Source organism: Tamandua tetradactyla, chromosome 4 (assembly GCF_023851605.1).
Source record: "Tamandua tetradactyla isolate mTamTet1 chromosome 4, mTamTet1.pri, whole genome shotgun sequence".
In the NCBI taxonomy this organism is placed as follows: Eukaryota; Metazoa; Chordata; class Mammalia; order Pilosa; family Myrmecophagidae; genus Tamandua; species Tamandua tetradactyla.
The window spans coordinates 180,376,429-180,399,315 of NC_135330.1; the positions used below are offsets into that span (position 1 = coordinate 180,376,429).

The window sequence follows — 22,887 nt, forward strand, 5'->3', positions numbered from 1 at the left end:
CTGTGCACACGGGACAGGCATTTCTTAAACTGCCGTCAATTTAAAGACGTTGAACTTCTGTGTGTGTATGCAGACGCTGATACTTTTTAGGTCAGACTGGAGGTACCATATTCTCACTTCTAGTCCATGACTAGGCTTAAAGAATAAAAAAATAAACAATCGTTTGGGTACCCGGGTGAAAAAGAACAACTCATTCATAATGGAAGAGAAATTAGATAATCACTAGACTGCAACAACACATGACAGAAGAAAATGGAAAGACATGTTTAAGATACATGTTGTTGCCTGAGACGAAAAAGCTGGTAGAAAGGGATTGGTTGAAGATTCAGGAGTCAGAAAAGTGAAAACCAATGGGGCTGCTGGTTTACAATGACTGATTGTTAAGTATCTATATGGACAGAAAATTTAAGCCAAGAATTTTGTATCCAGCCAAACTGACTTTCAAGGAAGAAGGCAGCAAACTGCCATTAAAAAGCAAAAGTTCAGGGGCGGGCCGCGGTGGCTCAGCGGGCAAGAGTGCTTGCCTGCCATGCCGGAGGACCTCGGTTCGATTCCCGGCCCCAGCCCATGTAAAAAAAAAAAAACAAACAAACAAACAAAATATAATAAAACAAGAAAATGTTTCCCTTTCTTCCTCCCTTCCTTCCTTCCATCCTTCCTTCCTTCTCTCTGTCTTTAAAAAAAAAAAAAAAAAAAAAAAAAAGCAAAAGTTCAGATTACTCTTCCCAAGAAAGGGTTCTTCCTTCAGAATCTAATACAGAACGAATTTCATGACCAACCAACCGGAGAGAAATCAACTTACAGACTAGTGGTGGGTGTTAACATATTTATGCAGAGCTAAGACTACGTAAGAGACTTAAGGGAGTAAATGTACTAATATGTAATGGCTATATGCTCTGACAATGGAGACATAGTAAACCTCTTAAAAAAAAAAATGGAAAGAAAACGAGAAGGACATAAGCCAAAAAAAAAAAAAAATCCCAAACAAACTCTTTTTAGCCGTTTTCAACAATCATGTTGGTAGCAGTGTAAGAACTGTTATTCTGAAACTGCTGGATTATCATGTGGGATAAAGTAAATGAATTATCACTGGATATTCTATCACACCTGGTATTCTTAAATACCAGCATTTCCCATATAGGGAAAAAGGAGGAACTAATGTAAAACAGAACAGTTAAGTAAATTCCTGTAGTCCTGAATTTGATTATCAGTATGACCTTATGTGATATCTTGTGTGTGTGTGTGTGTGTGTGTGTGTTTATTTCTTATCTCTGCCCACTGAAAAGACCTAGAAACAATGACTGATTGTAACAGTGAGCATCCTTGGTGCTCATACTGTACTCTCAAAATACCATTTACTACCAGAAGAAATCAGGGCTTCCAGGCAAAATTATTTATTCCATATCTGGGACAGAAAATGTACAATATGAGCCAGTAAAACCCTGCCCTATCAGGTAGATCACAACAAAACCTGCAAATACTAGTAGGTTTGTGTTCAAGGACTTAGGAGCCACCCTAAAGAAGCTTCCAATGCTAAACGAAGGGAATACTTGAGAATCACTGAGGATAATAATAATAATGGCAAAGAGCTGAAATATATCAAATATATCTTTGTGTCCATATGTCCTTTACGATTACAAAAAAAATCTAATTGGTCTCCTTCAAGGATGATATGGAAACCGACCCTTCCTAAGAAAATTGGCAAATAACGTAAAAGACTCACATATTTATTCCTGCAAAGGAGAGGCTACACCCACTGGTAATTCTAAGAACCACCCCAGAGAACCTCTTTTGTTGCCCAAATGTGGCTGCTGCTCTCTCTAAGCCAATATGGCAGGTGAACTCACTGCCCTCCCCACTACGTGGGACATGACTCCCTGGCAACACAGGACAGGACTCCTGGGGATGAGCCAGGACCCCACATCATGGGATTGAGAAAGTCTTCTTGACAAAAAGGGGGGAGAGAGAAATGAGACAAAATAAAGTCTCAGGGGCTGAGAGATTTCAAACAGAGTCAGGAGGTTATCTTGGAGGTTATTCTTATGTATTATATAGATATCCCTTTTTAGTTTATGGTGTATTGGAGTGGCTAGAGGGAAGTACCTGAAAATGCTGAACTGTGTTCCAGTAGGCTTGATTCTTGAAGAAGACTGTATAACTACACAGCTTTTACAGTGTGACTGTGTGATTATAAAAACCTTGTGTCTGATGCTTTTTTATCCAAGATAGCCGAGTTTTTTTGATAAATACAAATAAATAATAGGGGGATATAAAAGGTAAAGCTGCGTAGACTGAAACATTGTGCGTCAATGAGAGGGAGGGGTAAAGGGTATGGGATGTATGAGTTTTTTTCCTTTTTATCTCTTTTTCTGGAGTGATGCAAATGTTCTAAAGATGACCATGGTGAAGAAAACACAGCTATGTGATGATATCGTTATCCATTAATTGTATAATATGGTTGGAATGTACGTATGTGGGTATTTCTCATTAAAAAAATGTTTTTAAAAAAGTGTATATATTCTGAATACTGTAAAGGAAGGAAATATATTAAAAGTGAGCTTTCAATCTGAATTTATCTCTAAAATCCTGAGTGTACAGAAAAAGTGTCATGACACAGGGTCTATAAACTTGAATTGAGGAAAACCTGGAAACTTCAGAGATTGTTCTGATTCCTATTAATAAAACATTAAAACATGGCTGGGGATATCTGAACTTAAAAAAAAAAAAAAAACAGATTCAAGCATTTACCCTGCCTTTTCTATGAAAACTCCTCCTTTGTATAAACCAATAGCAATCTGTCTCTATAAAAGTATTCTGACAAAGAAATGAAGAAGAAATTATAGAATTGGGATATTGTGATTGTACAGCCTCTTATTGGAATTGAGGATCTAAGCCTAGAACATCGATGGCTGATAACAGAAAGACAATCAAACCATGTGTATCTTTTGATAAAGAATTCAACACAGCTATAAAGTCTAGTCTTCTTCAGAAATTCAGAATCTGATTACACCTCCAGATTAAACTACCAATTTGCAAAAACTACCCAGGACAGAGGCTAACCTTACATGCCACGAGGAGAACTGAATTAGCAAAATCTCAACTGAGGGAACTTTGTAAGACAAATGAGGTTTCTTCATCAAATAATGTGCAAGGGGAACAAGTATGGAAGGGGAAGCCAGAGATTTAAAAACATCCTAAAAAAATATAAGACATGTAAGGCTAAGCTTTGTGTTTAAGGATACATGCTTGTGTAATAAAACCACTAAAGAAGGAGGTGCATACGTAATAGGAATGTGGTTCCTACTGAGGAGGTGGGCAGGAAGGGCTGGGGCTAGGGCAGTAAGAAGTGAGGGCCTGTGTGTCTGTACACATGGCTCACTCTCCAAAAATCACTGCGCTATGCCTGTTTTATGTTGTTACATTACTGTAACGATATACATTTAAAATATATATATATTGCTTCTCAAATAATGTACATCAAGGTATTAAATTTTTTCACTGTGAGGGCATGAATGCTTTCATTACCTTTGCTTTGCATAATTATATCTCTTAATTTTCTACTGCTATTTGTATATTGCCTTTGCATAAGCAAATAATTTTCATTGTCAAAAGGTTTGCTGATAAGAGAATGCGTAACTATTAGAAACTCCTCCTCTACTTTCATGAGGCACAAAACAACCACCCACTTGGTTTGATGGAGGAATTTTTTGTTCTGGCCCTAGTAGGGAGGTCAGTAGAAAACTAATGATTGGGTAAAAGTAACATTTCTGAGAACACAAATAATCCTTTTAATTAGATTTAAATGGCACAGTTTATGAAGTAGGAGGTTAAAACTTGAAGACAGACATAGTTGGACAATTTGTCTTAAAGGGTTTTTTGCTGCTGTTCTGGTTTAGTTTCCTTAAACAGGAGCCTTTAAAAGTTATGCTTAATTTCATTCTAAATTCTTATTTCTTCCTCTATAAAAATGATTTTGATCTAACACACTGTTAGACCGGAAGAGAGTACAGAAATAGATTCAAATACATATGGGAATTTAATATACAATAAAAGTAAGATGTAAAGGAGCTACATCTTTGTTCACATGCAAAGATCTCAGAAAGGAAACATGGGAAATGGGCGAGAAGTGTCACCTCCAGGGAGAAGAGCTGGGGGACAAGCGGCGGGAGTGGGAAGAAGACGTTCCACTTGCTCTTTTGATTTATATGCCCCACGTTTTAAGCACTCTAGAAAACGAATTAAATTTCAGCCTCCCCGGAACCTAAGACACAAGGAAGAGGTTAGGTGCACCCCGAGGGCTCACTTAGGGACAGTCCACCCACCTGGTTCTCCAAGGGGATCAGGGGCCACTCCGACTAGTTTCCCATACTTATCTCCTCTAGACTTCACATCGAAGTAGACATTGCCTGTTTTTAAAAGATAATTAGGAAATTTGTCATTTCTTAATTTTAAAAACCAGTACCTACATAAGTTTAATATCTAAAAAGTTAGAATGTGGCATTTGGCCTTACTTTGGTCCCTTTTATTAAATTTTAAAGCCAGAAATTAAAAAAATTATTGTATTATAAAAGCATGCATTTGTACAAATCATATGGATGGGAAAGTGAGAACACAAGTGTGTCAACTCTGTAAAATGTTTAGACGGTACTTTTTAACAGGAAAAGAGAAGATAAGTTTAATGGATATTCATTCAGATTTTGGGTTTTAAGTTACACACCAATTAATAAAGAAACCATTTCTTTAAGTATCAACAGTTATTTTTTATTTAGAATACAAACACCAGCTCAAATAGGAAGTTCTGAGTTGTACATATGTTACTACAATAAAAAGTAAGAAGAAAAAAGAAAATCTCTCTACACTCAAAGTTTCTATGCAACTGTTCTTTTTCAGAAATATACATGGTCCATTTTTTGGATTGATGGTAAAAGATAACAGTTACCAAAACCACGCATAGTTGGTTTTAACCCTTTCCTATCTCCAAACATAAAGTAGAAAGAAGCAGAGCTGAGAAGTAAAATGCTCGGAGCTGAGACCTCTGTCTAGAAGACAGAATAACCCATGCTAACTCAGAGTCACACCACAGCAGCAAAGGCTGTTCTGTATTCCAAGCCTGACATTTCTCTCAAGGAAGGAGACAGTGCCAATTAAGGGTGGGAAATATCACAGATCTGCACTGTCAAACCAGTGTACCCAAAAACCATATTTAATGCACATGCTCATCATGGGGGCCCAATGATGGGTGCAGTTTTTTAATCTTCATTAATTTTAGTTTTTAAATTTTTAATTGTCCCTTCCTTCCTTTCTTTCTTTCATTTTTTTGGGGGGGAGGAGGTGCATGGTCCAAGAATCAAACCTGGGTCTCCTGCATGGCAGGCGAGAATTCAACCATTATTAAGAATTTACAGTAAAACATAATGTGGTAGTTTGGAGCTAGTACCCCAGAAAAACACGTTCTTAAACTTAATCTATTCCTGTGAGTGTGAACCTTTGTAAAAGGACCTTCTGAAGAAGTTACTCCAGTTAAGGTGTGGTCCAGTTGAATTAGGATGGTCTCAATCCTATTACTGAAGGCCTTAAAGGGAAGGTCACAGAGAGAGAGTAAGAGGAAGCAGCCAGAGACTAAAAGTCAACCCAGAAGAAAAGGGAGGAGCCAGGAGAGACCGCCACATGCACTGCCATGTGACAAAAGAGCCAAGAACCTGGCATTGCCAGCACCATCCCACAACGCCCATCTTCGGGAAGAAAGCATCACCTTGATGGTGTCTTGATTTTGGACTTCTAGCCTCAAAGCTATGAGCCAAGAAATCCCCACTGTTTAAGCCAACCCATGCCATGGTATTTGCTTTAGCAGTGAGAAAACTAGGACACATAGTAATAAAACAATAGAACAGCATCTAGTTTTAAAGTATGTTAGGATGAGAAGCTCCAAACACCTCGAGCATTCATCAGTTCATTTTAAAAAACTGGAACCAACTGGCTATCTCTTATGTCAAGTTACACAAGAGAAGACAAATAATTTCTTTATTTTCTGGAGCAAACTCCAGTTTAGTCACCTACACCCTTTAAAAGAAATTTGGCTTGGAAATAAAATCTAAATATGGCAACTTAGATAACGTATAAAACAATAAGTATTTCTACATGCATAGGCTATTGACTAAATTCAGTAACATAGTTATTGGAGTCTGGAGGATCCCTAACATTTATCTTTGGCTCTCAGGTTGTACCAGTAAAAGAAAGATGCTTTCAGTCCAGTAATTCCTATACAGTGCCTATGATAATGCTCTATAGTTTTTTATCCACTTGCAATAAGCATTTCAATGCCTACAAAGCCCCAACCTTGGGCTGGATACCATAAAGTATTATTTAATAAAAGCAAAAGGTATTTATGGCCTAAGAATTTATAATTTAGATGGGGACCAAACACAAAAACATGAAACAGCAAAACAGGGCAACATATATCTGGCTACCAAATGATATAGTACAGCCATAAAAGGTACGAAAGTAAGTTCACTTTCAGCTCTAGTTGAAAAGCAAAAACTTCATCAAAGAGATAAGTCTTTGGTTGGGGTTTGAGAGAAGGGTAGGATTTGGATTTAGGAAAAATGGCTGGAAATGAGAAAAGTATGAATAATGCTTAATCATGTAAAATAGCAAAACGTTTCTTTTTGTCAGATAGCTTTCAGAGTAACTGCTTAAACAAATTAAACCCTATCAGAAGGAAATAATCACACAATTCCGGAATGTGAGACCTTTTATAAGACAACTGATCAGTTAGTCTCTTGAAAAAGTCCATAACCAGATGATTTCTATGCTGTGTGAATATATCTCAATAAAATTGCATGGGAAAAAAAGTCTACAACAATGGGGTAAAAGTAGGGAAACCGTTTTAAACCAAAGAGGCACAACAATCAAATGCAATGCATGATCTTGATTAGAGACTGTTTGGGGCTGGTAGGGGGAACAGCCATGAAAGAAATTTGGGCGGCAACTGGGTAATGGAGAGGATATTTGATGAGACTAGGGAATTACTGTTAACTCTCTTAGATCTGATAATGATATGTAGGAAAACATCCTTATTAGTCAGAAATGCATGTTGAAGCATCCAGGGGTGGAGTCATGATGTTTGAAACTTACTTCCAAAGGTCCATAAAAAAGGTTATCCACCCACACAGAGAGAATGTCTCGAGTAATATCTAGAACAAAAAGGGTGTGGGTCTTCAGAGGTACTACTTTTGTCTCCAATTTTCAGTTATGAAAATTTGTAAACAAAGTTGAAGGCATACAATGAACACTTGTATACCTAACATCTAGATTCATCAACATCTATGATTGATAATATTTTGCCAAAGGTGTTTTCTCTAGACTAGATCTCTAGTTATTTGTCTCTTCTCGTGTCTGTGGGACATACTCTTAAAAAGAACTGAGTCAATGGATTTGCAAAGAGATACAGTAATTGCAGAAAAGTCTGTAACATTTTCAATTTGGAGTCATATCAAGAAAGACAATAAAATGTTTGACGAGTGTTCCAACAATTCATAAATATGCGTCTAGTTTCTCAAAATCCTACCAACAATCAGGTTTAACAGAAACCCTACCTTCTACAGTTGAATAAGCATGCCCATTAGCAATTATTCCTTTAATGAAAGAAATGATCTGAGGAACATTTTCAGTTACCCTCAAGTACACCGTGGGTGGAAGAACCTGAAATTATAAAATAAAGTGTTTCCTTAGTTAATGATTGTAGGTCAGCCACAACTGATTTTCATTGTTCAAGCTTTTTATACTCGCAGCAGGAAAAAATCAACAACAAATTTTACCTTCAAGGCTGCCATATCTTGTTTAAAATCTTCTTCATAGAGTCTGGCAAGAGAAGTGGGTGATACATTCATCTGCAAGATTAACAGGTAAACATATTAATAAGTCTGGAATATCAACAACAGAACCAAACAGAGGCACAATGGCCCCTCTGCACCCAAAGGAAGCTAATTTCTTCCATGGGACCATCCTAGGCAGACAGAAGAGCTGTGTCATGTGGTCCCACTGTGGCCTCGGTTTAGCACTGCCCACTCATGAAGGGGGGAATTGGATTTAGTTATGAAACATATCATTGCTCAGCTGGTCAAAAAGGTTTACTGACTCCGTTATCTGATTAGAGAAAAAAAGGAAATAATGCCATGATTTTTATTACATAATAAAAAGCAAACCAAAACTAAAACAACACCCTCTGCTTTCCTAAGACAAGGACAAAATCAATACTCTACATAATAACAAGAAATCAGAGTTCCTATATTATCCATTAACTCTCAGGAGGCAAAAGAAAACAAGACCAAAAAAAATCACATCAAACTAGCAAACAAAAAAAACCTAAAATCACCAAATTGCTCTTATTGATTTATCTTGCCATGTAAGAAGTTTCAAATCCTATGAAATTAGATCTAAAGTCACCAAATTGTTTTTATTTACCTTAATTTTAGTTTTCCAAATAGGTAGTACATTCCCAGAATTCAAATGACAGAAAGGGCTGTGTCTAGAACCCAGTTTCCCTCCCAGAAGGAAAACACCGTTATTAGTTTTTTCGTAAGTACAAATGTATTTATGTATATATACATTTGTATCCTTTCCCCAAACATAGCACCCCACACAGCGGCCTGCACCTTGCTTCACTTACCTAATAACACACAGTAACTCAGGAGATCTTTCCATGGTAGGTTATATTGGGCTGCCACATTCTTTTCAACGGCTGCATATATTCCATTTTACAGATGCATCGTTAACCATTTAACCGTCCTCTACGGAAGTACATGCCAATTGTTTGCTATTATAAACACCACTGTATACCCATCATCTCACACAAGTTCAAGTATATTTCAAAGCTATACACCTAGAAGTGAAACTGCTGGGCCGAAGACTACATGCACTTGTACCTTTACTATCAAACTGCCTTCCACAGAACTAATACTAGTTTAAACCTAACTAGCAACGCACAGAGCACTCATTTCCCCTACCCTTACCAACAGTGTTATCAAACTTTTAGACTGTCAACATGACAGCTGAACAATGCTTTCTCAGCATTGCTGATTTCACTTCTCTAATTCTGAGTGACTTTAAATATCTCTTCCCTCGTTTAAGAACCATTTGCGATTAAAAAAAAAATTGCTCCTCATTGTATTTCTGAAAATTCTCCACATAACTCCTTGGCCTTCCTATATTTTCATTTTGACTACCTCCACTTTCCTTAAATTCTCTCCTCCTGATTCCTGGCTCTTCATTTACTCCTTTAACTGCCAACATTCCTGCCCCATCTCCTCCAAGTCCATCCTACCCCAACCTAATTCTTGACTCTCCTCTCCCGCTCCCGCTCCTTCTACTGAGAACCCCTTTTATGTTCCGGCTCCTTCAAAAGGGCCTCAATCAACATTTCCATGATTTAATGACTTTCAGATCTCCATTTCTAGCTCTGATTTTGAAGATTCACAACAGATTTCATTTCACCAACTGTATAGACACATCTACAGAAACTTCAGGTTCTGATTATTTTACAGGTCAAAAACTGAACTACTTGTCTTTCTCTTTAACCAACCTGCATCTCCAAATGCCATCTTTGTTATGGTGTGACTTTGTAACTATTCATCCATCACACAGTTAAGAGAGCACTACTTTCTTTCATTTGCCTTCTAATTCCAGCCAATTAGGTCCAAGTCCTATAAGGTGCTCCCGGACAACTTTTCTTGGATTAACTTTACTCAACAACTACCTCTGTGTACCCCATCTGCAGCTCATGCTTGGATTATCCCAACAGATGTTAAACTGATATCATGACTCCTTACCCCACCCCACCCTTTAATGCATCTGAACTGTACATTATAGGATATTCCTTCTGAAAACTAATTTCATCATGTTTGCTCAAAACTTAAGAGTGACTACCTCTCACCTATCATCCTAAAATTCAAGATCTATCACCTCAACAAGTGGTTGAGCATAATCTATGAAGTCAGAAAGCTCTGGGAGCAAATTCCAGCTCAGTTATTCACTAATTAAGTAGTTCTGGGTAAATTACTTCAATCTCAGAACTCATTTGTAAATGGAGAAAATAAGTTCTACTTTGATGGGATCCTATAAAGATCACAAACAATATAGGCAATGCATCAAACACAGCAGGAGCTCATTAAACACTGAGTGACACTATGCCATAGCTGTGTGTCAATCATTTTATTATTCCCCATTGCAGACTCTCTTTAGAAATTGACAGATCTCTTTATGACTTCTGTCCCTGGCCTCTTACTCACAGCTTCCGATAAAGGTTAAAGGAACGAAACAAGGAGACGTGAGAATCACACAACCTGGCCTCCATTGCTTTAGGTGGCACTAGGGTGGATACTTGACCTTAGGGAAACCAAGTCAGACTAGGGATTTAGAAATGGGACAGCGACAGAGTCACATGCTGATGAGTACTTGAACTAAAATGTTAAGTTTAGTGATGTCTAACTAACGTCAGAGTCAGGGATGGGGTGATGACACCAAGTGCAATTAACTACAAAATCCTTATTTTCAACCCTGATCTCACTGACCTTCAGATTTATATATCCAAGTGCCTGGAGGAGTTGGTCTGGCTTTCTTAGTTAACTCAAATTCAACATTTCCCCAAGTTAAATCGTCTCGGTCTCTAGTCATGTGCCCAGTCCCACCATCCACCACCTTACACCTGTTCACACAGGAGAGAGTGAACATTTACATCTGACCAACCCTGCTCACAATGCTCCACTAATCTAAAGATAAAGCCAAGCTCCTCAGGAAGTCACAACAGGCCCAGGATGACTCTGCTGTTTCTTCAGCTTCATCTGCCAATCCCCACCTCAAATTTTCTATTAGAAAATAATAACATTGGACTATTAGTTCCCCACACAGACATGCTTTTTAATGCTTGTGCTGGTTTGAAAGGAGGTATGCCCCCTAAGAAAAGCCATGTTTTGATATAAATCCCATCTCATAAAGGTAGAATAATCTCTATTCAATACTGTATGTTTGAAACTGTAATGAGATCATCTCCCTGGTTGATGTGATTTAGTTAAGAATGGTTGTTAAACTGGATTAGGGGATGACATGTCTCCACCCATTTGAGTGGGTCTTGATTAGTTTCTGAAGTCCTATAAAAGAGGAAACATTTTGGAGAATGAGAGACACAGAGAGGGCAAAGAATGCTGCAGCACCACGAAGCAGAGAGTCCACCAGCCAGTGACCTTTGGAGATGAAGAACGAAAATGCTTTCCGGGGAGCTTCATGAAATAGGAAGCCAGGAGAGAAAACTAGCAGATGACGCCGTATTTGCCATGTGCCCTTCCAGCTGAGAGAGAGCCCTGACTGTGTTAGCCATGTGCCGTCTCACTTAAGAGAGAAACCCTGAACTTCATCGGCCTTCTTGAACCAAGGTATCTTTCCCTGGATGCCTTTGACTGGACATTTCTATAGACTTGTTTTAATTGGGACATTTTCTCGGCCTTAGATCTGTAAACTAGCAACTCATTAAATTCCCCTTTTTAAAAGCCATTCCGCTTCTGGTATATTGCATTCCATCAGCTAGCAAACTAGAACAATGCTTGTTTCTTTACTTCTCATCATGCTCTTTTCTCCCCATAGACGTCCTTACTAGCTTTTATTTTTTAAACTATTTACTTTAAAACAACTTCAAATATGCAGGAAAGTTGCTAAAATAACACAAACCCCACACAGAGAACTCCAACAAGCCCCACTTCCTCCCCCAGATACCCAGATCCATCAATTTAAATATTTTGCCACCTTTCCCGTATCATTCCATCATCTATTTTCTGAACATCTGATAGCAAGCTGCATACATCATCCTCCTTGAACACGTATTTCATGTACATTTCCTACAATGTTATTAACTGTACTTAAATGCTTAAATATGAGTGATCTAGTTCAAGAAATTTAACACTGATATAAAGTTTACACTCTATATTCCAATTTTTTTCTTGTATGCTTTATGGTGAGAGTCACATTTCATTCTTTGTCCATGCGAGTATCCCATTATTGCAGTACCATTTGTTGAATTTTGAGGTGGGGTGGGGTGAAGTACACGGCTAGGAATTGAACTCAGGTCTCCCACATGGCAGTTGAGAATTCTACCACTGAACTACCATTGCACCCCCTACATTCCAATTTTTTTATGTCCTAATACCCTTTAGAGCTTTTTCTCCTCCATTCTTAGATACCATCTAGTAGCATGCATTGTATTTAAGTGTCATTATCTTTCACTTCTCTTTCCTTCCTTATTAATTGTAGCAACCAATATACAACATAAATCTTCCATCCAACTCCTCCCAAGCATTCCATTCAGAGGGATTAACTGCACTGACAGCGCTGCATTACTCTCACCACCATCCATTACTAGAATGTTCCCATCAACCCAACCCTACAATCACTTTGCATTAACTCCCCATTGCCCCTGCCCTGTCACCTGTTCTCTACTTTCTGTCTCTAGGGGGTCACATATTCTGTTATTTTCTTTGTGGTGACCATGGGGCTTAAATGTAACATACTAAATCTATAATAATCTTGCTTCCTCTGATGCCAACTTAACCTCAACAGCAAACAAAAGGCATGTTCTTTTATCCCTCTATCCCCTCACTTTTATGCAGTTCTTGTCACAATTACATATTTACACCTTGTGAATCCAAAGCCATGACTTACTACATTTTATGCATTTGCCCTTTAGATCCTGTAGGAAGTAAACAGTGGATTTACATATCAAAACTACAACAGTCTGGCATTTACATTTACCCACATTGTTACTCTCCTAGGAGATATTTCTTCATGCAGCTTTAGAAACTTTTCTAGCTCCTTTTCTTTTAACCTACAGCCTCAGAACTCTCTTTAGCATCGCTTATAGAGCAGATCCAGTGATGACGAAGCCTCTCAGCTTTATTGGGGAACGTCTTAATCCCTTCCTCATTTCAGAAAGTCAGTTTTGCCAGATATAAAATTTTTGGTTGGCATTTTTTGCTTTCAGCACTTTAAATATGCCATCCCACTGGCTTCTTGCCTTCACGGACACAAATCTTTAAGAATCACAACACTCTAAAGCACTCAATTTAGACTTTTCTGTAAATCTGACAATTTAACCATTGTTTACAGAAATATATAATTATTAAAGCTGCTAATTATAAAAAGCAAGAGATGAATCTTTGAAAGGAGAAATGTTTAAAATATAACTATAATACTATTTAATTCCTCAGGAATTTTCCCAAGGACTTCCTCATACTATTCCTCTAACCCTCCATGTGAAATACAAGAAAATCCCTCTCTTCATCTAACAAATGAGAAAATAAAACCACATATGAGCTAAATGCCCTCAACCACAAAGTGGCCTTTTGACTTCTGATTCAATACTTTATTCACCAGTTTGTCCCACCTCTTTATTAGTCTGCCACAAACCTCCTTGCCAAAATGATTATTTTAAGGAGAGCCTGAGGATGTTCAAGCATTACAGGAAAGAAGATGGGTAGGATGTGAATTGGGAGAATGTTAAAGAGGAAAGAAAGAGATAAAGACAGACATAATACAATGATTCAAATACCACTAATAAATTTTTTTAATGAAATTCAGTAAAATTTTTTAAACTTTGTTTTATTGTATAGTTTTAACATACATGCAAAGCAAAGAAATAAAAAAGCAAGTTTTCGAAGCACTCTTCAACAAGTAGTTACAGGACAGATCCCAGAGTCTGTCATGGGCTACCATATGATCCTCATATTTTTCCTTCTAGCTGATCTAGAATATAGGAGGCTAGAGGGCTTAAACACTTTTTTTTAACACGACAACCATCGTTTTTTCCTTTTTTTGTGAAAAATGATATATACATAAAAGCTTTAAATTTCAAAGCACAGCACCACAATTAGTTGTAGAACACACTTCAGACTCTGACATGGGTTACAATTTCACAATTTTAGGTTTTTACTTTTAGCTGCTCTAAAATACTGGAGACAAAGAGATACCAATTTAATGATTCAGCAATCAAATTCATTTGTTAAATCCTATCTTCTCTGTATAACTCAACCATCACCTTTGACCTATCCATCTCTGTTTCTAGGGGTGTTTGGGCTATGGCAATTCTAAATTTTTAATATTGGAAGGGTCTGTCACTAACATGGGGTAGGGAGATGGAACTATCTTACGGTCTATGTTCTGGAGAAGCTGGGCTAGGTTTCAGGACTTTAATGGACCAGGGACCCATCTGGAGCTTGTAGGTTTCTGTCAAGTTACTCTAGTGCCTGGAACCCTTGTGGCATCTTATATGTTGCCCCAGGTGTTCTTTGGAATTGGCTGGAATGGTCCTGGTTGGGGGTTGGCAGGTTATGATGGGTAGCAAGGTTAACTAGAAGCTTGCGTAAGAGCAACCTCCAGAGTAGCCTCTTGACTCTATTTGAACTCTCTCTGATTACACTTCTTTTCCCCCTCTTGGTCAGGATGGAATTGTTGATCCCATGGCACCAGGTCTGGATTCATCCCTGGGAGTCATCTCCCAAGTTGCCAGGAAGAATTTCACACCTGGATGTCATGTCCCATGTAGGAGGAGGGCAATGATTTCACTTGCGGAGGAGTTGGGCTTAGAGAGACTGAGGCCACATCCGAGCAACAACAGAGGTCCTTCAGAAGTAACTCTTAGGCATGCCTACAGGTAGTGTAAGGTTCTCCGCTACCTAAATAAGCTTCACAAGAGTAAACTTCATGATCGAGGGCATGGCCTATTGATTTGGGTGTTCCTAAAGTTTGACACAGTATCAGGGGATTCCCTGACAGTAAGGTTTAATAGTTCCGTATTCTTTCTCCCATCCCTCAGGGGACTTTGCCAGTACTTTTTGATTATCTCCTTACTATACTCTAGGATATATCTAGGCATTACGATAATCTACACAGGATTAAAGGACTTCTTTCGTATTCTGTGCTCACTGTGTGAAATTCAGTAAATTAAAAAATTCACTACACTTTCTAACTAACCAGAGTTTAGAAAAATACCACCTTAAAAATTGAAAGGGAAGTATATGTTCTTATAGTGTTATAACTGCCAGATAGCAGCTTCATTTCCTGGATACCTTGCATAACAATCTCCACAAAAGGCAATGATAATATGGGCAAAATTTTGCTCACTGCTGAAGCTGGTGATGTGTATACAGCCTCATTATATTATTCTCTCTACTTCATATATGTTTAAAACTTCCCATAATAAAAAATGTTCAAAGAAAGTAGTGTTAAATGACAATATTAGAGACCATTTTAGGTGAAATTTTTCACATTAAAATTCCATTGTCAGATCCAGGAAGGGGAAACCAACAGCCAACCATTCTAGCTTATATATACTGAATTGTGAAGATGGGCAAACTGTTTGGAAAGGAAGGCAATGAGAAAAAGCATCTTTAAAGTGTTGAGCCATGGAGAAACTTATTAGAAGTAAAAATGTCAGGCAAAGAGCAACAGCATTTGACCAGAGTAACTTTTAGAAAAGACATCCTCACCAAAATGTAACAGCAAAGAACCCTACAAAACCCCTCTGCCAGCTCTTTCTCTAAGCCAACTAGGCAGGTAAACTCACTGTCCTCCCCTCTACCTGGGACATAACTCCCAGGGGTGTAAATCTTCCTGGCAATGTGGGACTGAACTCCTGAGATTCACTGGGACCTGGCATCAAGGGACTGAGAAAGCCTTCTTGTCCAAAGGGGGAAGAGAGAAATGAGACAAAATAAAGTGTCAGTGGCTGAGAGATTTCAAACAGTCAAGAGTTTAACCTGGAGGTTATTCTTACGCATTATATTGATATCCCTTTTTAGTTTACAGAGTTTTGGAGTAGCTGGAGGAAAGTACCCGAAACTGTAGAGCTGTGTCCCAGTAGCCTTGATTCTTTTTTTTTTTTTTTTATTTTGATTGGTATAACAACATATAAGCACATATCCTTAACGTACATTCTATACATGGTGTATAATCAATGGCTCATAATATTATCACAGAATTGTATATTCATCACCATGCCAGTAGCCTTGTTTCCTAAAGATGATTGTATAAAGATGTAACTTTTACAATGTGACCGTGTGATTGTGAAAACCTTGTGCCTGATGCTCCTTAAACCAGTGTATGGACAGATGAGTAAAAAAATATGGATAAAAAATAATAGGGAAGACAAGGGGTAAAATAAATTGGGTAAATGGAAATACTAGAGATCAATGACACGGAGGGGTGAGGGATGTACAAGTTTTCTTTTTTCTTTTTACTTCTTTATCTGGAGGGATGCAACTGTTCTAAAAATGACCATGGTGATGTAGACACAACTCTGTGATGATATTGTGAGCCACTGATTGTACGCCAGGTGTGGACTGTCTTGTGTGAAAATCTGGCAATTTAAAAAACCCTCTGCAAGGAGGGCAGCTGTCTCCAGCTCACTCTGTACCTCTTCATCCCCACCCAGCCCCCAGCTGTCTGAGTCAGGGAAACTCCTTCACTTCCCCGCCTCACCTAAGAGGACATGAATGAAGAGAAAATATGCTCTCCCCATGGCCTCCCTCCCCAGACTAGACTCTACCAGCCCCACACTCCAGGTGTGGGGACCTGCCTCTTATAGGGCCCTCAACCCTGACTGTGAAAGACAGACTTTCTACTACCTGCCACAAAGTACCAAAATTACTCACACGTGGTAGCCTAGTACCAGAAGAGGCAGAAGTCAGAACACCTGGGCTTGCAGCCCTGCCACTTAGATTTCTGGAATCTTTGGGAATCACTTTAACCTCTCATTACTCTTCTGTAAACAGCAGAAAGAGCCAGCGGATCCAGGTTGAGGGTCATCCTACATAATGAAAGTCCTCTAATCTTTTGGACTGTAAAAGACACTTAAGAAAGGGCAAGTGTGAGGAACATGAAACTGTAATAGACTAAAGGAGACTGATGAGACAGAACGACTAAAATACCCAAGAAGGGATCCTGCATCAGAAAAGAAAAAGACACTTTGGGACGGTTGGCAAAATTTCAATTGGGCCTGTAAACTGGATGGTTGTATGAATGCTGATTTTCTGATCGGAAGGGATAGACGGTAGCAACGCGAGAGTCTCTGTTTCAGGAAGGTAAGCAGTGGAGTATTTAGGGAGGATGGGGCCTCATGCTGGAAAAATATCATTACAAGAAAAATGATGGCACAAATACAGTCAAGTGGTAACAACTGGGAAAACCTGGTAAAGGGGATACAGGAGTTCTTTGTACTGTCCCCGCAATTTTTCGTGGCTCAAAATCATTTCAAAATTTTAAAATATCCTAAATTGAACACCTGTTAAAAAAGGCACAATAAGGTCTGGTCTGCCTAGCACAAAGGATCACAGACTCAAATGGTAATATATAAAGACAGAAAAAAAAACAAAAAGCCCTACTTTTTAAGCTGTCACAAAAACCAGAAGAAAGGAATCATTAGCAGAAATATGATCACGTACAATGTAGAGTATTAGTGGACTTGATGCCTCTGCAGAGAATGAGTAAGTTGTTTATCTTGGAGGCTGAGGGGGCAGAGGATTAAAAGTTCAAGCCAAGATATCACCACAGAGTGAGGCCATTTATTAAAATGCTTCAGGGACCAAAATTAAATAGACCTTAATTTCCTTTACTAAGATAACAAAGATTACTCTGATAGCCTGTCACTGTTTTGCTTATTAAATTGTACTTATTAGGCCATAAACGAATAAGATACAAAAACTACTTATAAAAATGCAAAGATTAAAAAAGATTAACTATCACATCAGGGTCACAACACTCATCAATCAAGTTATCAAGAAATGTAAATCTTCCACATTTACCTCATTGGCTCTTTTGATTATTTTATCATCCACATCTGTAATTCCCATCACCGTCACTATGTTACATCCAAAAACCTTGGTTAGGATCCTTCGAATTATATCAAACCTAACATATGAGCTAAAAGGGGAAAAAAAAGGTTAGGATATCTTTAAAACAGAAAGTCATCATTGTGCTATTTTTTTAAGTTCTATATTTAAAGAAGCTGCTGCATAATTAAACTGTGTAATGCAATTGACAGTCAAGCAGAGCTAAAAAAATAATAATAATAATAAAGGAAAAGTCTTTTTCTGACTGGCCCATAGAGTTCCTCACAAAAAACTAACAATGGTGTTGCCTTAAGTACAGGATACAATATTAGCATTTTTATTCTAGAGCTGTTATTTAAGTGAGTTTACATCTACTTAATTGTATAAAAATTTGCTTGGAATGTAATCTCATTAGGTAGTTACAGCACTGAAAGCTTTTGCCATCCTTACTCATGTTCTAGAATAATTCCAGTTTTTCACTATGACAAAGAGATAGAAATAAATAATAATAAATCAAGACAAGTGCAAGTCTCAAAGTTGTACAAGATTATATTTACGAAATGTTTACACTACTGCGGAATGTTAAAATACCAGCTTATTTATATATTACTTTGGGTTAACTCAAACTTTTAAAACCAAAAGGGGAGAACATGTGAATTCTATTAAAAATCTGAAAATCCTCGTTTCCCATAAAAACAACCTTAAAATTCAAGGTCAACTAATCTCCTGCTCAGGTCTATCATCTATAGGGCCTCTCTAAATCTGAGTTCAGAAAACCGTTTTTCCTTGGAAAAAAATCCTAGCCATATTATTATACCACATTGAAATCCCACACTCACCCAGCCCCACCATACCGCCAACAGAGCTGAGTTCAAATCTCGATTGTGTGATAAAACTATCTCCAAAACTCCCTGACAAGATATACAACCTCTTGAAGCCTCAGTCTGCTGATTGATAAATCAGGCAAAGTTCTACCAGTCCATGGGTTGAATAAGATAATCTTCAGTGCCCGGGAAGCACTAATTCCAACAAACAGAAGCTGGTAGTACTGTTACCATCACTATGCCCTTCGTGAGTCTTGAGTTGGCAAAGATGCCGCAAGAAAGGAGACCGTGAAAATGAGAAAAATCACCTCCTTCACCATAAGGAGCTCAGGCTGAGAGCTGCGGCACAGCTCTCCAGAGCTTCCAGGGGCTCAGTAAGGTCCTGTGCTACCTGACCTCCTGGTGAGCCTGCAGCTGTGCTGCTGCCAGGACGCCCACACACACACCTGCAAGTGCCAGACAGCCAGAGACAAGAGCTTAAAGAGAAGGCAGCATTCAATTCCTCAGATGGTGAAGTATGGGACCTCTGGCCGGATCACTTCACTGTTTGTAGGGCTTAGCTTTCCTATCAATAAAATAACAATGCTAATCTAGATGACTAGATTACTCCCAGCTGTACACTTGAGATTTGCACTTTTTGCATTTTACACTTCAAATAAACAGGTCAAATATATACTTTTAAAAATTAACAGTAAATTAGCCCAAAGTGAAGGGAAAAATAACTCCTGGACCATTTACTTCGTCACAACAAAACACACAAAAAGCTTTCAGTTTTGCCAGTGATAAATAAACAAATGAAATGTTTTACTTTTAGTCTAAACAATAACAAGGAAAAAATGCACAAGAATACATACAAAATATTAGGAAAAAATATATATCAGGAAAGGCGGTAATCCTGGCAAATGTAGGAAGTGCATGGTTAAGAGGGCAAAACAGCAAGCACTTGGCAGTCAGCTAAACCCAGGCTCCATCCCAGGTGCAACGTTTCCTAAATATGTGACCCTGTATTAAGCTACTTATCCTCAGTAACTGTTGAGCCTGAACACATGTCAGGTTTTATGTCAAGCTGCACTTTATGGGCATTATGTCATAAAATTGTAGTGAAAATTCAGAAGGACGGATATTATTATTATACCCATTTCAAAGAAAAAAAAAAATAGGACTCAAAGCAATAAAGTAATGTGTCTAAGGTTGGAAAGCAAACAAACGGCAGGGGCTAGAAATGACTCTTCTCAGACTCCAGAATGCCTGGAAGGGCCTCCGTATCTCACTCAACCCACCAAGAATTACCTGCTTCCACAACAGGTCATTCATCATTGCTCCACACTGCCTCCCTGTGTTTCCTCATTTGTTAAATGGGTTAGAACTGGTACAAGAACCAAACGAGACTAACATTAAGTGCTTCACACAACGCAGGGAACATAGCAATTATTCCTAAATTGCCACTTAAGTGAGGAAGAAACTTGCAAAAGGCCAATTCTTTCAAAAACAAACGGTCTCTTGAAGTGGGGAAATTCAAATCCAGGAAACTCACCAGGCGTGCCCAAGGTGCGCGTGATCATACACAGTTGGTCCACAGCTATACCTGGGAACAAAATTGAGAACGATCAGGTGAAATATATTGCAAGAGAACTCTAGATTTCTAATTATGATTATCAAATAATTTTTTTTAAGCGATCACGTTTTGGGAATGCCTAACTGGAGCTCTATTATTTGAATTCCTAAATTAATAACCAAAATCTGTAAATTCATTATAAACATATCCCAATGTCTTTAACGGAGCCCTCCAATGCTTTTTTTAACCTAAAATACATTGCCACCTGAAAACCCAAGCCTGCTTTCAACAGCAGAAAGCCCTGTCTACCCAAAAATGTAAAATGTACAGATCCTTTCCGGGCTCCTCTACTCCTCGCAAACCGCTGCGTTCCCAACAGTTCGTCTCAAACCCCACCGGGGGGGTCAAGACGCTACCAGGAGACGGCTTCCGCGTTGGCCACTATTAAAGGGTCTCTCCTTCGCGTGAGACTGTTGTAGACCTTCACGCCCGTGTCATGGCCCGAAGGTTGCAGCCAATCCCGCCCGCGTCCTCCAGACACAGCCCGACCTGTGGGCTGTCCCCGCTCCCCCGGCCCGAGACCCCGGGAAGCCCAGAGGAGCGGGAGCCAGAGGCGGCTGGACCGCAGCGGGCAAGCGGCCGGAAAAAGGTGGGCCCGGCGCGTGGACAGCATGGTCTGCAGGCTGCGGGAGCTACCCGGATAAGGCCGCGGAAAGGGGAGGGCACCGAGGCCGCAGGCCCCGCCCCGCCCAGGACCACACCCCACGGTGGTCCCGCCCACTCCCGGAAGGGGCGGGCGGGAAGCACTGCTGTCTGTGCGGGGCGGGTCGGCACCACCCACCCCTGACCTGGGCTGGGGTTCGCCGAGGCTTGGAGGACGGGCACGAGCGAACCCTGGAAGGAAAGGGCGGGCCGTGGCCCGAGGCGGCACAAGAGCCCGGCCACGCCGGAGGGGCTTTGGCGCGGGCGCCAGGCTGCCGTCCACCCGGCGGTCGCAGGAAGAGGCGGGGTTCGCGGCCCGCACCGTGCTGCCGGGCGTTTCGGTCCACAGAGAAAGGGGACTTTGTCCTAATCAGCGCCTGTCGCTCCTGGGCATCTATTTGGACGAGGTGCCATTCGAAATCCAGCCTCCCCCGTGGCTGGACCGGTTACCGAGCGGCCGCCCCCAGGTTGGTGCTTTCTCAGCCTGGAAGAGATCACAGTGCGGGGCGCTCACCCGGCAGCATCTGAAACCTGCTTGTTAAGCACGTTTGCATCTCCAACACTCTTAAGCACTTACATCCCTCCCGGGGCCTCCTATAGAAAGACCAAAGGCAAGAAACTATCCATTCATTATTATGCACGTGCTGTAGGAAATTTCCACCTGGGATTCATTATTAGGTTAAAGTTCTGCCATTCCATCTCTTGAGAACATTCTGAATTGCGGTTTAAACGGACGCTTTAAATAGGCGAATTCACCTGAAGCTAACTTTCGAACTATCTCAATAAAAGTGCCCCTATTTTCCTCCTTTAGTATCTTGCAAAACAGCGTCTAAAAAAAAAATCCCCAATCGCTTTTGCACTCCTCAAAACTGCACAGAAGTTCCTCAATTCTTTTTTTAAGTTTGTTTAGGTCGTTCTATTGAAAGGCGAATATAAAAAGTAGAGACATACAACTATGTCCCTAGAGTACTTAGTAGAGAAAAACTTTTTTCAAGGTCCCTGGAGTCCAACTCTGCAGTTCTGTTTCAAGCTGCACTATTTAGTCTCATCTGTCGTCTAATGTGAAACGCTAAGATGTCAGAAAATATATTTTTCAGAATGAAGAGACTCATTAATACTGACTGCATGTGCTCCTTGACTACTCTAAATTCTATTGGATTACTTACTATCACTCTGCCTGTGCAGTACTTGTCTTGATTTTATTTTGTAATTGTCTTTTGTTTCTAATTAGTACAATGTGTGCTTTTCTCTCTAACAGAATATTTTAGATTGTAAAATCTTCTTAACTCTTTCACCATATGCAGCACTGAGTTCAGAAAAGGGCTTGTTGAATATTGCTGAGTTAATCTCATGGAGTACACCTGTTGTGCAGGTCCAAGATATTTGATCAGTAAACTATCAGATAAAGCAGCTATTATATGTGCCTCTACAATAAGAAAATGCACAAAAAGTTTAAACCAGTACATGATGGGGTGCAAGGGTGGTTCAGTGGTAGAATGCTCGCCTTCCATGTGGAAGCCCAGGTTTGATTCACAGGCCATGAACCGCCCCTCCCCCCCCAAACAGTTTAATTGCAATCTGTGTCAATATGCAGAATACAAGGAAAGGGTTAGAAGAGTTCTTTTGGAAGCAGTTAGTAACACTGAACACCAAATCCTGTACATAAATCTGGATAGCTGGCATATTTGAACTGGCTGCAGAAAATCATGACTTTTAAATTAACAATGCCATCTTTTGTCTTCAGGAAACAGTGTTCAGCCCTTGCCTGTTCTACTCTTTCTTAAAGGCACGTAGGGATCATCAAAACAATACTAAGAAATAACACATTATTCAATGATAGTTAAAAACATGATTCGTTTTGCAGAGACAGAGATTTAGGCAAAGTAAAAGTGACTAGGAACATGCATAAGCATATTTGACCTTAAAAGAGAATCCTGTT

At 39.4% G+C, this 22,887-nt stretch overlaps 1 protein-coding gene across 3 annotated transcripts in view; it reads right to left on the minus strand.

Annotated features, from left to right (window-relative positions):
• CARS2 (cysteinyl-tRNA synthetase 2, mitochondrial) overlaps positions 1-22,887 on the minus strand; it is a 94,186-nt gene that overhangs the window by 67,934 nt on the left and 3,365 nt on the right. For 2 of the 3 annotated variants that reach the window (XM_077158682.1, XM_077158681.1), the window contains 5 exons: positions 20,226-20,276; positions 17,841-17,958; positions 7,818-7,889; positions 7,596-7,701; positions 4,323-4,406 (listed from right to left, as the gene is read on the minus strand). In XM_077158682.1, the coding sequence (XP_077014797.1) occupies positions 4,323-4,406; positions 7,596-7,701; positions 7,818-7,889; positions 17,841-17,958; positions 20,226-20,276 (431 nt within the window). Of the gene's footprint in view, positions 1-4,322; positions 4,407-7,595; positions 7,702-7,817; positions 7,890-17,840; positions 17,959-20,225; positions 20,277-20,662; positions 20,952-22,887 lie in introns of those variants that run through there. The other variant, XM_077158680.1, reaches the window with a different exon arrangement.